This window comes from Perna viridis, chromosome 4 (assembly GCF_037379345.1).
Source record: "Perna viridis isolate PV_CMFRI_1.1 ecotype Kerala chromosome 4, ASM3737934v1, whole genome shotgun sequence".
Taxonomy (NCBI): domain Eukaryota; kingdom Metazoa; phylum Mollusca; class Bivalvia; order Mytilida; family Mytilidae; genus Perna; species Perna viridis.
Genome location: NC_142448.1, coordinates 18,143,901 through 18,159,914, shown reverse-complemented (window position 1 = coordinate 18,159,914; position 16,014 = coordinate 18,143,901). Strand labels below are relative to the sequence as shown.

General features: G+C 32.9%; 1 protein-coding gene across 2 annotated transcripts; it reads left to right on the top strand.

Moving 5' to 3' along the window:
• Nucleotides 1–3,625: 3,625 nt before the first annotated feature.
• LOC148619149 (inter-alpha-trypsin inhibitor heavy chain H4-like) lies at nucleotides 3,626–9,613 on the top strand. Of its 2 annotated transcripts, XM_088578745.1 has the most exons (3): nucleotides 3,654–3,719; nucleotides 3,888–4,052; nucleotides 5,934–9,613. In XM_088578745.1, exon 3 carries the CDS (start codon nucleotides 5,968–5,970, stop codon nucleotides 7,999–8,001), a length of 2,034 nt encoding a protein of 677 aa, XP_088434871.1. In that variant the 5' UTR covers nucleotides 3,654–3,719; nucleotides 3,888–4,052; nucleotides 5,934–5,967; the 3' UTR covers nucleotides 8,002–9,613. The 2 variants fall into 2 exon arrangements, with proteins under 2 accessions (XP_088434872.1, XP_088434871.1); XM_088578746.1 differs by lacking the exon at nucleotides 3,888–4,052 and having other exon boundaries at nucleotides 3,626–3,719.
• Nucleotides 9,614–16,014: the final 6,401 nt, after the last annotated feature.

Sequence of the window (16,014 nt, the reverse complement as noted above, 5' to 3'; positions counted from 1 at the left end):
GCATCTGGTCCATGCTCCCAGTTTTTAGTGGAGTCCGAGTTGCTCATTTGCTTTTGCTACTGTGTATGTATGATTTTAGTTACTTTATGTTCTTTGTTGTGTATGTCTGTTTTCCATGTCTGGTCTTTGTCCCTGGATTGCATTCTTCTGATTACCGCTATAACCTTGGTTCCCTTGATTATTCTTTCAACAGTTATGTCCGGTGCAGGAGACACTAGCCATGCACGTTTAAGGCAGTGGAGCACATACAGCTATGTTATGTTGTTTCAGAATAAAGCAGCTGTAGGCATACATCGAGAGTGAACGACTTATTTAGAAATGAACAGGTACTGATAAGAGGTTAGTTGTCATACTTAATCAGCATATTCAGTTTACAGTAAAAGTTGTTTATTGACATAAATAACATGGAATTAAATTTGATATATAAGAAATACCTGTAAAGTAAACCTAACTATGTGCATCCAAATATGAATGGGTATGCAAATGGAATTATTTTCCTGCGGTAGTGTAATACAATTGCCGATGCTAGCAGGCTTTACATATTTAAATCTAAATCTTCGAACGATATTGATAAAAAGAAATAAGTGCTTAAAACCAGAAAAAAATAAAAACAAAACAAAAAATAACAAACAAACAAACAAACAAACAAAAACAAAAACAAAAAAAAGAAAAGAAAAAAATATTAAGACAGCGAACTATCAGGTCCACTTAATTATTTTTCAAAATAAAATAACCAAAAATATCAACAAACAATTTAATGATCTACAGATACATGTGTTTGTAAGGTTTAATTGCTATAAAAACAGCACTTAATTACATGTCTACAAAAGTTCCCATTTCGCCCTTATGTTTAAATATCCCTGTAATTAAAAGTGGGCAAACCAGGATGACACCATTTACTCCTACTCTTACTAAGGCGAAATGTGAATAATTTTATGTACCAAATTTGACAGCTAGAGCAATGCCGTTGTGTGCCCAAGGTGTTTGAATGTGGGTATCCTACATGTTGGGATCGTCAGCAATACATAATTACCTGGCCTCAAATTATATTGGTGAACCATGTCGGGAAAATGTCACGTTAGAGTCCTGTGGTATTCTATAGGAGTAAGGAGCCTTGTCTTTGCTATAGGAGGCTAAATTGCTAACCTACCCACCTTTCCCTATATCCAGTGGCAATCGGAATTCGGCGATCCTATTGTCCTTGTGTCACATCCCATTTTTCATTCCATCATCTTTTCATAGTCATGCATTTTATCATTTAGTTCATGTTCATTGCCCGGATATGGCTGAAATACTTCTACTTTGGCCTTATAAGCACCAATCAATCAATATAGCTATGACGCTAAAAACTCGTGATCGTTTTCATGGTAAAATAGTTTTTTTTGCATGAAAAATAATGCTTTAGAAAAAGGAGTCTATTTTATGATTTCAAAAAAGTCTATTTCTGTTCTGGTGTACCAAAGCTCCTGCCTTTTTCTAAAATTAAATAAATGTCCAAAAGTTAGATTGAAATGCCTTTTCTATTCTGAAGGAGCAGAACTTTCTCACCCTTCAGGAATACCTGATTTCACTCTCTCTTTTGTGGGAGTTCATAATGCAAGTGCTTAATAAGGCGTTTTATCTGTTGTTGTTTTTTTTTTTCGTCTGAATTGCTTTTTGGGTGGATCTTTTCGTTTCCTAGCGTTGCGTCTGGTCCATGTTCCTGGTGTTGTTGTTTTCGTGTTTTTTTATGTTTGTTTTTTTTTTTTTTTCGTTTTTTTTGTTTGTTTGTTTTTGTTTCGTTTTTGTTTTTGTTTTTGTTTCGTTTTTGTTTTGTTTTTTTCCTAGTCCGGTTTTGTTAATTTGTTTTTGTTTCTTTGTACTATTACTGTTATTCTGATTATCACAATGTCGCTATCTGTGGATTATACTCTTATGATAACCGTTCGAACCCTAGTTCACTTGATTTCTCTTTCAGGTATAAGGATTTTGATGTGTCCGAATTGTTCCATATTCAGGCCGTAGGAAAGTCTTTGTTTTAATGAGGTAAAAACTTTCGGCAGTGGGTCTAGGATAAATAGTGCAAAGTCCTGCTTTCTGGCTATTTCCTGATAGTTATTTCCATTTCAAAATACACTTTTAAAAATGTACTGGCTTTTTGCATGAATTTCCTATAATATTCAATGAAGAAAAACTTATTTCAATGTACTAATTAATATAACTATCCACATGAATTCGGTAATATCCATACTTAAGACATTAATTAGACATTAACTGGACATTATTTTATTTCACCAGTCATGGGCTTTGTCAGGCAAGATGCTTAGACATCATAATACAATAATTATTACAAAGATGCAAGTTTTTAGTGAACAGTGCACAATAATTTAATTTCAGATGTAACACTCTTTCTGATTGGATGAAAAATTTTGTCCATCATCTCAAAGACCAAGTTTTGTGATGATTTACTCCTTAAATTTTGATACTAGAATTAAATTATATGGAATGACTGTTAATTGCTTTCGGTCTCTTTGGAATAACCTCAATAATCCCGTGGTGCACGCTTGAAAATAACCTGCTACGCATATTATTTAGTGTGCACCACGTGAATGGGATTATTTCCTCATAGACCGAAAAAAAATATAACAGTCATTGGTTAATTTGTTTGTTTGTTTGTTGGGGTTTAACGTCCGAGCAGCAATATTTCAGCTATATTCAGACGACATTGGTTAAATACACAAGGAAAAACACAAGGACATAAACAATGTGAGGAATATAGGACAATATAACAGTATGAAGTGTTAAGTATGTATTGAGGTCGCTTTTGTAAATATATATATATATTTAAAATTTATTAACATATGGCGAGCCAAAGTGGACAAAAATGAGCATTTTCCAATTTTAAAAAATGATTTTTTTAATATTATAAATCCATTTTCTAATATCACAAATTGGATTTCTTATATCACAAAACACTTTTTTAATATTAAAAAAATCATTTTTTTTAATATTGAAAATTCAATTGAATTTCTAATATTAAAAAAAAATATTTTTGAATATTAGAAATTGATTTTCTAATATTAGAAAATGGATTTGTCGTATTCCATGACGATTTTTTAATATTAGAAAATCATTTTGTAATATTAAAAAAATGTGACTGATTTTCTAATATTACAAATTCATTTTCTAATATTACAAATTCAATTTGTAATATTACAAAATGTGATATATTTTATAATATTACTAAATCAGGAGTTTGTAATATTAGAAAATGAATTTTAATATTACAAATTAAATTTCTAATATTAAAAAATCATTTTTTTAATATTAGAAATTCCTTTAAAATATTGATTTTTGTCCACTTTGGCTTGCCATATTAACAGGTAATAATAGAACAAGAAATTCTCATTTGCAGCAGTTCTCCTCATACATGATATGTGCACAGTGTAGACATAAATATTTGTTTCAAGAACGTTAACTTTCAACTGATTGGTCGATTAAATCTCAGTGTTTTCATAAAGAATTATAACTCTAACTCAGTTAAAATTATCCTCATGAAAAATCAAATTCGTATTTGGTCGAAACTGCCTCGCTTGTCTCAATTGGCGCTTATGGCCATGCTACTTTTAGCCGATTTTCACTAACCACAAATAGAAAGTAAACTGATTATCTGTCTTTGCTGTTTAATTGTTACTTTAAATAGCTTGTTCATAGGTGGCGTATTTCGTGCAAAATAAAAGGTGAGTTAGTGAAAGATTTTACATTTTTATTGTTTTTGTTGCATGAATGTCTGAATATACAAAGTGATGTAATTTTACTGAAGTAATTTAATTCAATAATCGAATGTCGATGTCTTGGAATAATGAAAAAATAAGATACTTCAAGAAATATTTTTTTCTTCCTTGTAGGTGTTAGTCCTTCGGAGCAAACCCTATTGGGTTGGTCGTTCTTTTGTTCATGTTAAGGCTTTTGATGACAGTCTGTAAATTCCATGGACAAGCTAACATTCAAATAAACACAACACTTGCTGATTCACAGAGAGTCCTAGAATTTGACCCCATCCCGAACGCTTGGTAATTATTTTAAATTGTACAAAATTGAATACACTACAGCCTTGAACCCCATCCTTCTTTCAAAGGTTTCTTGATTCGTCCCTGCACAATGTACCTTTCTAAGTAGTGAATGCTGCTTGGCCATTGGTAAACTATTTTACTTCTATAATTATATATAATCAAGAAAAACAAATGCAGGGGCAGGTCAAGAGATTATGAAGGGATCCAGGGTATTATTTGCTCATTTTTGCCCATATTTTATGCGAAATTAACGAAATTTCCCCTCCCTCTTGATCCGCCCCTGGAATGTTGTAACTGTTTTGAGTTGTTTTGACATTGAATAACTTGTAAGAGTCGTAATTATGCATTTTTTATTGCACAACTTTTTTTTAACTCTGCAAAAAAATCCGCTTTTAGCAGTGATTGATAAATTGTGACTATGAAACTTGCAAAAGAACCCCTGTTATCTTTGTAATAAAGTGAAAATGCCAAGTGTTAGGTAGGGTACATTTTGCATTTAACTCTAAAACCGTACTATATTATTTGTTATTCTTGATTGTAATACGACCGCAATTCTTTTTTCGGTCGTATGATGGTATCATCTTGTCGGTGTCGTCGTCGTTGGTTTCCTTTAACTTCAGTTTATTTGCGAAAACTTGAGTAAAACTGATCCAATCTTTTTAAAATTTTAACACACTGTTCATAGGAACATGGTGGGGGCTCCTTTAATTTTGTGTTTGTGTTTACCCTACCCCTTTTGGTAATAAGGACCTAAAAGGGGGAAATTGATGTTATCATTAGAATTGATAGAAAAATTAAAAGCTTATCGTTGATCCGATTTTTACTATTCAGATGTCATTCTATTCCTTTTGAAATTCTGTCGTGAATTTTTTTACAGGGCAGGCTTATCCTTAACCATAATTATTTTGGAATTAGAGGGGTACAAAATTTGGGCCATGCAAAAAAAATTGACGTATTTATTTTTGGCCCGATTTCGATTCTTTTTATTGATTCCCTATGAAAATCCATACCTGTGTTTCACAATCAGATTTCAGATAAATATTACCGTTTTCAATTAAAAATGGGTCAAACGTTGACTTATTTATTTTTTATCCGATTATGGAAATGTTTAATTAATTTTCCAATCTTGCGCTGTATTGTGTCCAAACCAGTTGTTGTGTCCATAATAAACTATGAGTCCCTATGCTTAAGTGTGTCAAAAAAAGTTTGTGTTTATACTTGCCTCCAGCTGTTCCGGGTTTGACCACTGCGGTCGTATCATGCTGCGCTCTGCGATGCTCTTTATAAATTCTGGTAAAACACAACTAAAACCCACACTGGCACGACTTAGAAGGACAGCGAAATATAGCTTTGAACTTCAAATACGTTTCATGAACGATTTAACACTTGGGTTTTATGTTTATTCTGATAATTCAATATTGGAAAATTAGTCACAGAATTTCGTCAACGACTTAGAATCAAACAGATTGAAAGATATCCAAATATAAACAGCTCATAAAAGTTCAAGTGATACCAAAGAAATATAGATGAAAACACAACCTTCTGTCTCAAAACAAACGGTAAGGGCTGGTCCTATTATTAGAGATTGTAACAGCCTCAGACGCAATAAGTGTACTATACAAGAGAACAGAACTAACATAGTTACATAGTTCCACAACAATGCGTCGTAAAGGCAATAATATAGCAATAGTATCTAGGATGAAATCACTATTTTTTAAATTATAATTATTATTCGGACAAATATTTTCACATGTCAATGTAATATTTTGCCATACGATATAGTTTGTTGCATTTCATTTTGCACCACAATAAAACTACGTCCAAAAATTCCAATTTACAGGTAAAAAGTGCATTTACAAATAATTTCTGATCATTTTGTAGGAATTCTACGATGACTTGATATCTTGGCAGGGAAATGATTCCGTTATTGATACTTGTTCTAGAGGTACTTGATTTATGTTATGGTAATGGCAGAGTTATCCTCCCTACAGTAAAAATAACATCTATGAACATTGAGAGTAAAATTGTCGCCAGGCTTGCACGGGTACAAGTGACAACACAGATGAAAAACTATGAAAACAGAACTCTGGAAACTGAGTTCAGTTTTCAACTCCCTGAAACAGCATTTATATCCAATTTTACAATGGTAATCGGTGGGAAAACTATAAAAGGCATTGTTAAAGAGAAAGAGAAGGCCAATAAGATTTATGAGGATTCTAAAAACAAGGGATTAACAACTGCACAAATAAAACAAGACAATAAACCAGACCGCTTCATGAAATATTTCACCACGAGTGCAAACCTTGCCGCAAAAAGTAAAGTTATTTTCATTCTAGAATATCACGAAGTGTTGGAAAGAAGACTTGGTCTCTACACTCAGAGAGTTAGCTTCCAGCCTAAACAGATTGTCCCAGAACTCTCTTTCAAGGCTAAAATATACGACCAAGAAGGAATTGACCGTTTTAGCTTTGTATTGCCAGACTCAAACCAAACGGATTCTAGCTCCACTGGTCTTGCCACAGTAAAAGCTTCGGATACGACAAGGGAGTTGTATTTTATAGCCTCCGTTCCTTATCAACAGCGGTTCGACCAATTTTTGGGGATGAATGGTCAAATAGTTATATCCTACGATGTTGAACATAGAAATAATGGAGGAATGATTCTTCTACAAAATAACTACTTCGTACACTATATAGCTCCTTCTGGTTTCGAAGTTCTCGATAAAAATATAATTTTTGTTATTGATGTAAGTGGGTCGATGCGAGGACTGAAGATGGAGCAGACTAAGCTTGCCATGCTTGCTATTTTAAACCAACTTAATCCTGGTGACTACTTTAATATTCTTTTGTTTTCAAATCAAGTATTTGAATGGAAGACTGAACCGATGATTGCAACTAAAACTAACCTTATCGATGCTGAGGATTTTGTAGACGAGAAACTTCAACCTGTTGGATCAACAAACATAAACGATGCCCTTTTAAAGGGCATTGATATGTTAGAAATGACTGGGAGTTTAGGAGGTACTCGCGGAAATATTATAGTGTTTCTAACCGATGGACGACCCACTGCTGGTGTAACGAGAACGAAAGATATTCGACAACAAGTGAAATACAAAAACGGACATAGGTTTTCATTGTTCTCTCTAGGATTTGGTTTTGATGTTGATATGCCGTTTTTAAATGCACTCTCTTGGGAAAATGGTGGATTTGCTCGGAGAATATACACAGAAAATGATGCATCTGATCAATTGAAAAGTTTCTATAAGGAATTACAAACTCCAACGTTAATTGATGTTAAAGTGACATACGAAAACAACGCAGTAGATACTCAGTCCCTTACACAATCAAGTTTTCCGCAGTACTTCCAAGGATCAGAGATTGTTATCGCCGGTAAGCATAATATCCAAACGCCTTTAGAATGGACTGCCCGTGTTCGTGGTATAGGGTCCAGACGGAGTTTAAATGCATCAACGCAACCTTTGCTATTCCAAAAGACAGATGTTGCGTCTTCTGTCATTGAAAAAATATGGGCATACATAAAAATTAATGATCTGTTAAAAGAGCTGACAAAAACAGACAACACGGTATCGAAATATGCCTTGAAAAACGAGATTTTATCACTGAGTTTGAGGTATAACTTTGTTACCCCTTTAACTTCGATGGTTGTAAGCGAATCTTTTCTCTCTGGTGAGACTTTAGAGGAGGGACGTGGTAGAAAGAGGGGGTTTAAACAGACACGGAGACACCAGTATTTGCAAAACTCAAAGATGGCTTCCTACAACGCTCCTTCTCATAATTTTGTCTCTGTCAGAAGTGATGGCAAAGGGCATAGCCAACAAGTATTTGCCATTGCGCGCAGTGAGAGCAACAGGAATCAAATGACGATAAAATGCATGGCGTTGATTTCGATGTTAAATCTAGTTTTTAACGTATACCATTCATTTTTATAAATTCGTTTCTCTTTGATATGCAACATTTACAATATTTCATACTTTTAGAGCTTATTATTTTTTGTGGCGTTTTTATCAGTTTAGTGCTATTTTGGCCATTTTTTTTATTTTGATAGTATGTAAGAAACAATGATAATTCCTCATGTTTTGTTACTGGAGTTTAGGTGTACTTCTTTTCCTGTATTATCTCCCTTTGACTTCTGTGTTCATTGTTTCATGAGGAAATAACTCATTCACTCCTATAACAAATAAATGTTTCAGCAATTTAAAAAAAAAAAAAATCTTATTGACTTATTATCTTACTTTCCTGTTAGTCTGTCATTCGCATCTTTGTAAATTTTGATTAGATATTTGGTATCAGGAACAGTAAATAATTACGTTCGTCATCGGGCACGATCGAATATTTATTTGCCTTTGGCTTTTTCTTTACCATTAAAGTTTAAGATAAGGCTTGAAATTTGGCTTTTAGATTTTTATAGAACCGATTATGTTTTGTTGTATGGTCTCCTTGAACAATGTCTTTGAAATAATAGTATCTGCTGTCAGGACTTTAAAAAAAGTTTTGAGATGCTGAATTGACAAAGGCGGTTCCCTTGCGCTCAAGTTAGGTTGACAATATACAGCACCCACCCCATCTCTTTTCGGAATTTCATCTTTTAATGGACTTCCAGTAATGCGGATTTTTTTATGTGATTGGAATTTTTTTACTCAATATTTGTATGTATGTACCTTATTGTCTGGACGATTTATTGAATACGTTTTAATTTAAGTTAGATTGTAGGTAGCTTCTTTTTATCCTTTAAATTGTGTACTGTTTCATATGTGCAAAATTTAGAACCTCATTTTTACGAATTCTGTCGTGTTGTACTTCAAATGTTTGACCGAAACAGATTCTACACCTTGCATGAATAATTTTACTAACCAATGAAGGGAAATAACAAAATTCTAGACTGATAAATTCTAGGCAATAGTCGAAAAGAAAGTGCGCATAACAAATGGCAATATCAGGGTAAAAACAGGGAAGTTGAAACCATCGTGGCTTGGAACTGGCATTTCCTATGGAAATAAGAGTAGAAAAGAGTTCACCTTATTACAAGGTGACGTTAAAAGTTATTTTGACGTGTGATTAGAAGATAGAAATTCCAGCTGTAGGACGGCATTACATTTGGTCACTGTAGGAAGCACAAACGTAGCAGGCCAAATAATTCGAAGGCGTGCACTGTTCACAAAAAATAGCTTGTAATTGATGTTGCCGTTTGGCTTTGCATTTGTGAGATACATCGTATTTGACTCAATCTACATAAGTATGTCTTGTGAGCTAAGACCTTTCATGTTTTTTGTTACAACCCCGCCCCCCACCTCTACATTTAATTTTGTGAAAGAATGGAGAAATGATTATGTATGTAAACTTTCGTTGTGAGTTGAAAATATATGTACATGTATTAATATTGTATCATTGTCGTCCAATCTTAATTACAATCTAAAAGTAAGACTACGTGTGCTTTATGGAAACAAATAGATTCATGTGATTGTTGTGTTTCTTGTTCGTTGTATATAAATGTCTTACATGCGAATGAATGGTGATTAAGTTTAAACACTGGGATAGAATTGAGATGATTGTTGTTTTTTTTTCTCAGCTCTATAGTATGAGTAGACCATTTTTGTAGTATGTTTTCTCCAACCTTTCATGTTTCTATGATGATAACGCAATCATCACATTGATTGTCAATTATCGAAGCGATATTACCTTTGAGCTAACTCCGTGCCGGCTGTTTTCATGTTTATCATGAAATCGAAGTTTTATGTAAATGCATAGAACAGTATTTAGAAACGCTAGATCTTAATGTCAGAGGAATAATAAATACGAGAACATTTTAATCTTCTGTTACTGGAACAGGTGGTACTAAAAACCGATTACTACTAGTGTTGTCGTGTCTGGAAATTGGCCGAAAATCTTTGTACATCGAGAGCGCAATTTCTTGGGACACCGTTTCGATGAACCTATATGAGAAGGACCCCGACTACAGGCGAAATATATTTATAATGTGGAATTGCAGGCGCGTAGCTGCCGTTAGGCAAAAAAGCTTTTGCCTGCACTTAATTTTGCCAATTTTTTTATTATTTCTGTGATAAAATACATCCAGGAGAGGCATAAATGATGCTCTAAAACGCTATCTCCGCGGAGCCCCCTGGACCCCCTGCCGTAATTTTGCCTACACTTCAATTTGGCCTCAGCTACGCGCCTGAATTGGCAAGTTGCCAAAAACAGTCCCATTTTGTGCTTATTATTATTATTATTATTATTATTATTAAAATTTCCGTTTCAGACAGACAGACCTTGTATTTCTTTGATTATTATTTTCTTTCGACCGGCATTTATAGAAAAACAGTTTTGCGACATATCTTTTCGATACTTGGTATATATAGATTTTGCATCTGACGCTCTCTTCTAGATTTACCCTACAAAGCGAAGGTATTTTTAGTCACAGTTATTCCCCTCATTTCGTAACATTCTCGCGAAGCGTTATAAGTACACATAAACTGAAAGATGTTTAATGCCGCATGCCCCGAAGAAAACATTCGTGCTTTCCCTGGTCACGCGATTTCGGGGTCTAAAATGGAACGGTGTCGGTAGGTCACTTACACCTTTAAACTGTAAGTGGAAAAAACTTGGGACCTTCACCTTTGATATATGGTACGTCGTCAAGTCAAAGGTAACAGATGGGAAAACATGTTAGACATTAAAAATATTCACATTGATAAGATATAGAGTTTGAACAGTTCTGATGACACGTTTTGGAGTAATAACCTGGACCCGTCATTTCTAGTGACAGCTACAGTTTTTTTTTATATAAACAAACCGTTATTTAAAATTATAGATGTGAACATGTTCAAAATACAATATCTACAAGAAAAATACAGGTGTCTATTGTCATTGCCCCCAAACTGATTTTAATGCTATTTCTAGCAAATGTCATTTATAAATTTGTTTTGATAAAAAAGCATACAGAAACCATGAATATTTTTGCCGTCAGAAGGCCAAATACGAAACGTTTATGACATTTTGAAACCGGAAGTGACTTTGAGTTTTTGATCCTTTAGGATCAAAATACCTTATGTCACTGGTCTATCACTGGAACTTCCCTACTATTTCTGAACACTACACAAAGATATAGTCCAAATGTAATTCTTTTATATCAATCAATACCTCTTTTATAACAAGTAAATATGTTTCTTGCAATTTATCAGCTGAAAAGTATTCTATTTTTATGCAAATAAAATTAAGATTTAGTCTTCATATCAACTCAGGATTTGAGGGCCTCCTTTTTGGCCTTGAAAGATATTTAATAATATATATATATATATATATTTAGGGAATTTATTTCTTGCAGTAATGTGTCTGGAAGGATAAAATGTGTTAAATATTTTCATTTCAATACACTTATAAGTCAAATTAGCGTTCCTATCATTAATATTTTACCATTTATAAACAGGATGTGAAGAGCAGTGATTTCAAACAAGTAAAGTTGGCGTGAAAATTCAAATTGATAAAGTGTCTAGTTTTTGAAAATTTTGTGTTAGGAAAATTATTTTCTAAAGCTGATATTGGTTTTATTTAAATATAATTGTTATGTAGGATAAATACTCTGTCAATATAGCTTTTGCATTTACAATGCACATTAACTTTTGGATAAATTTAAAATTGGAGAAAAAGGTGAAATGGAACAAAATTTGTAAATGTGTGTGAAGTTGCACCAATAGTATAGATTGACTTTCAGTTTATACATATAAAAAAAAGACAATTCTTAATAGTATTTAAAATGCAATGTATGAACACAATTTTTTAACATCATACAAACTTTGAAATTTTGTTCATGCTACAATTTTCACAAGAATCAAAAACCGCTAGTGCTAACAGCACTTTGATTAGTATCTGGCAATGATCTTTCCCTTTATAAAGTCGCTAGCAACCATATGTGTTTTTATGGCTTTAGAATACATATTCAAAATAATACAGATATACCGGAAGTGACTTTATTGTCTATAGCCACAAATGTTTGATTCATGAAGGTCCTTCTTAACCATATGTTTTCAGTTAAGGTGGTCATAAACAATAAAGATGTAATATTTTCTAACCGGAAGTGACTTTTTTGTCCGAAACAACAAGCTTATTCTTGACAAAAGCCCCCAGCAACTATATATATTTGAGATACGGGGTCAAATCTTTTGACTTTCTGATGCTAAATTAACTAGAGGGTACTTCGGTAGTGAACGATCTTTCTATAATTGTTCGAGAACAGTTGACCTTTAAATTATTTTAATTATTTGTATATTTTCTACACAACCTTTTTTTGTCTGTATTTAAACCAACATGTGGCTATTTATTGTTACAACAGTGCGATTAGAACTAATTTCATCGTCTCTTTTGTGATGTGTTTCTCTTCTGAACTAATTAAAACATGACACCGAAGGTTATTTTAATTTTTGATCATTGTACATGTGCAACTTAATTTGCACCTATACTTACGTGGATGTATTCATTCTTTTGTTACTCAGTATGCCACATGCATTTATGTCTCTAATTCCTGTCAGTTCTGCTGTTAGTATATGGTCATATACAAAACGTTTTTTTTTTCTTTATTGCCGCTATTCGGAATTAAATTATTGATTTTATACCATTAAATCAAAGGAAATATATTTCCTATTTTGAAGTTTTAGTTTGTTTTAGTTTTTTTATATCTTCAAAAATAAAATGTAACAAGTAAGATTTTAATTTATGACCACAAAATAATATGGCGCTATGTATTTCGTGGACTCGGTCTTTTTTGCGATAACTTACTGGCGAACGGTATTTACATTCAAAAAGAAAGATGTTGTTAGTTTGGGCGGTTAGCAGTTCACGAGTTTAATTGTTTCGGATTTAGAGGTTATTAATTTGCCAAAACCAAGCATATTTAGATGATGCATAGGTGTATGGACCTTAATGGAATTGTGCCACAAGATTTAAACCACAGATGTATGATCAGACTGACTGAAATTTATTTCATTTTTTTTTTCATTTTTGATTCTAATCTTATAATTACTAATTACTACATAATTAGAAATTTGTTTCTTTGTGATATGTAATACATCATTTCATGTGTGTGTGTGTGTGTGTGTGTGTGTATTTTTCAATTTGCATCTACCTCGTCCGACTAATCGAACAACAATATTGGCTTTGGAACAAACGAGCAGCAATAAATAATTTTGAAAAGAAGAATCAGTGATGGGGATAATAAGCTATATAACAGATGAGGATTGATTTTAGCCTGTCGTATATGTGTATAAAACCTGGGCTATTACTGATAAGAAACCAGATGTTACCATCTGTATAATAAGCATATGCCTGATATGGAGAATCAATATTCATATCAAAGTTTGACCTGTTTCGCATTTTTGTCAAATAGAAATTAAAACAAACCAACAAAAGTTTTATACTGTATAAAGAAGAGATATTGATCATGGAATCAACTTTTTAATTGCATTGTATTGACAAATGAAAGGTCTCGGTGAAAAAAATGTTCATATTTTTTTCACATGAAGTTTATCCACGTGATTCTGACATGATCCAGAAGAACGTTGATCGGGTGCTTTTACAAAATATCATATCATAAAATATATGTTAAAAATATTTCAACAAAACTGATTGGAAACTTAAATTTTAAGTTCACATCTTAAAGATTATAAACAATATTGAAGATGAAGATAAATTTCCATTTAATCATGCAATATCAAAATTTCTCAAAGCCTGAAGTAAACTTATAATTTAGATTTTGTTTTTGTTTCGTCACTTCTGTTCATAAGAAGTGCTGCTGATTAAGGTGGATAGGGTCAATTATTATTTCAATTTAGTTTTTTTTTTCGTGCTGTTTGGTTAAATTTCTCCGTACCATTGGCTTTGCCGAACTGTAGGTCATTGACCTCACTACACAATGCCATATACTACAGCTTGTTTGCCCCGACCTTTTCTTTATTGAACAAAAAAACACGATACTGTAGGTTAATGTTGTTTGCATGTATTACTGGGAATTATAACTACTATTTTGTGATATATACATGTGCTTTACTAGTTTGATATACTACTCATTTAATTCATATCCATTCTTGAAATTTACCTTCACTAAAGACTCCGAGAAACCACGCAGGACTTTAAAATTATAATATAGATTTTTCCACAGGATATACCGGTATCGGTTTATGCTCATATAATATATATATATAGAGGGGTCTGAAAAATTCCCAACGATGTTAGAACTGTCAAATTTGCGAAGCAAATTTTTGTCGTTCCCTCCGCGGGACTCGAACTCGTACCGCTGTGACACCTATGGCAACACCGCCTGCACTAAGTCCAGCGCCCTAGACCACTCGGCCAGCTAGGCTATATATATATTCTAAAAAAGGCTAGTGTGGTCTGTTATATCGCTGATCTTACCATTGTCCTCTCGGTTCAGCGAGATTAAATTTCTTCAGTATTTGGTAACAATATGTTCACACGAACTTAAATCTGATAAGAAACTGTATGCTTTTCAGAAGATCAAATTTATCGCATGTAATTTGAATCCTATGTTTCGGAAAGACACAATATCGCAGAAATCTTTGCCCAATTATATGCAACTATATTGTGGGATTGTCACTAATATGTTGCAACTGATTGTTGTATCGTGTAGTATTCGTAAACATGTTGGTTCGCAAACGATTTCACATTTTAGACAGCAAAAGTTAAATATTTGGATAAATGCCTGTATAATTCAAGACAAAAAAAATAAAATTTTCTCCAGATGTTTCCTTCATGCACTGTTCCCCTCTTTTTGCTATACTTCTTTGCACATTAAGGTAGTAACCACAATAAGTAAAATAGTAACTAACTTGGTAATGCGTACGATTAAAACAAACTAAATATACTTCAACTGTAAATCGATTCCAGTAGAAGATTTTTCGCATGTTTTTCAGTATCGCTTATTGATGAGATAACTTATTTCTGTCTTCTTTTTCTCGTATATGTTACGTGTTTTGTTGCCGTCGATGATTGCTTTAATGAACCCCTATCTTGTTACACAGAATTTAGGTATTGCACACATACTGGTAAATGAAGTCTATAGAGAAGTAAATAAAATCGGTTATATGTTATATAAGGTTATATGTTACAGTCTTAATTACGGATCATATACTAGTCTAATATAGTATCAATTAAAAATGTCAATCATGCATACACGTACGCTGCCCCTTTTTAGCTCTTTTGAGCTATTGCCATCAATTGACGTCCGTCGTCGTTAACAATTTTTTAAAACTCTCCTCTGAAACAAAAGAACCAATTAGAATAAAACTTGGTATGTATGTACCTTATGGTATTTTGCATAGAACTGATGTGGGTATTTTCAATCCGTCGGAAAACATGGCCCCGTTACTAAAAATAGAACATAGAGGTCAGATATAACTTTTTCGCATATATCTCAAAAACCGTTAGGTTTAGATAAATTTTGACTAAAAAAGTATTCAGCATAATGAGATCTGTCAGTAGTCAAATTTTCTTTTTAATCTGTAAAGCCATGTTGAAGTTATTGCCCTGTTTCATTTTTATTTTTTGTTCTTTTGAATGTTTCTTTCTGTAAAAAAATCTTCTCCTTTTATATTACTTTAGGAATGGGAACCAAATTAGGTATGAATTTTCCTTAGGGTATTCTGCAGAGAAATAAAGTTGATTTGTTTGTTTTTGCTAAAAATAGAATTAAGGGGTTGGATAGAAGTTTTTCGCCTATATCTCCAAAACTGGTAGATTTAGAAATTAGTTAAAATGTTTAGTATGATGAGATCTATCTAAAGACAAATTTTCGTTTTAATCTGTTATGCCATGTTGGAGTTATTGCCCCTTTTGATTTTTTTTTTTTTGCTATTTATAATGATATGATATTTCTTTCAAAAATCTTCTCCTTGGACACTACTATACGAATTGGAACAATGTTCTTTAGGGTGCTC

Bases quoted from the DNA above. Each gene is read 5' to 3' on its own strand.
- LOC148619149 (XM_088578746.1), top strand. From the start codon at position 5,968: ATGATTCCGTTATTGATACTTGTTCTAGAGGTACTTGATTTATGTTAT.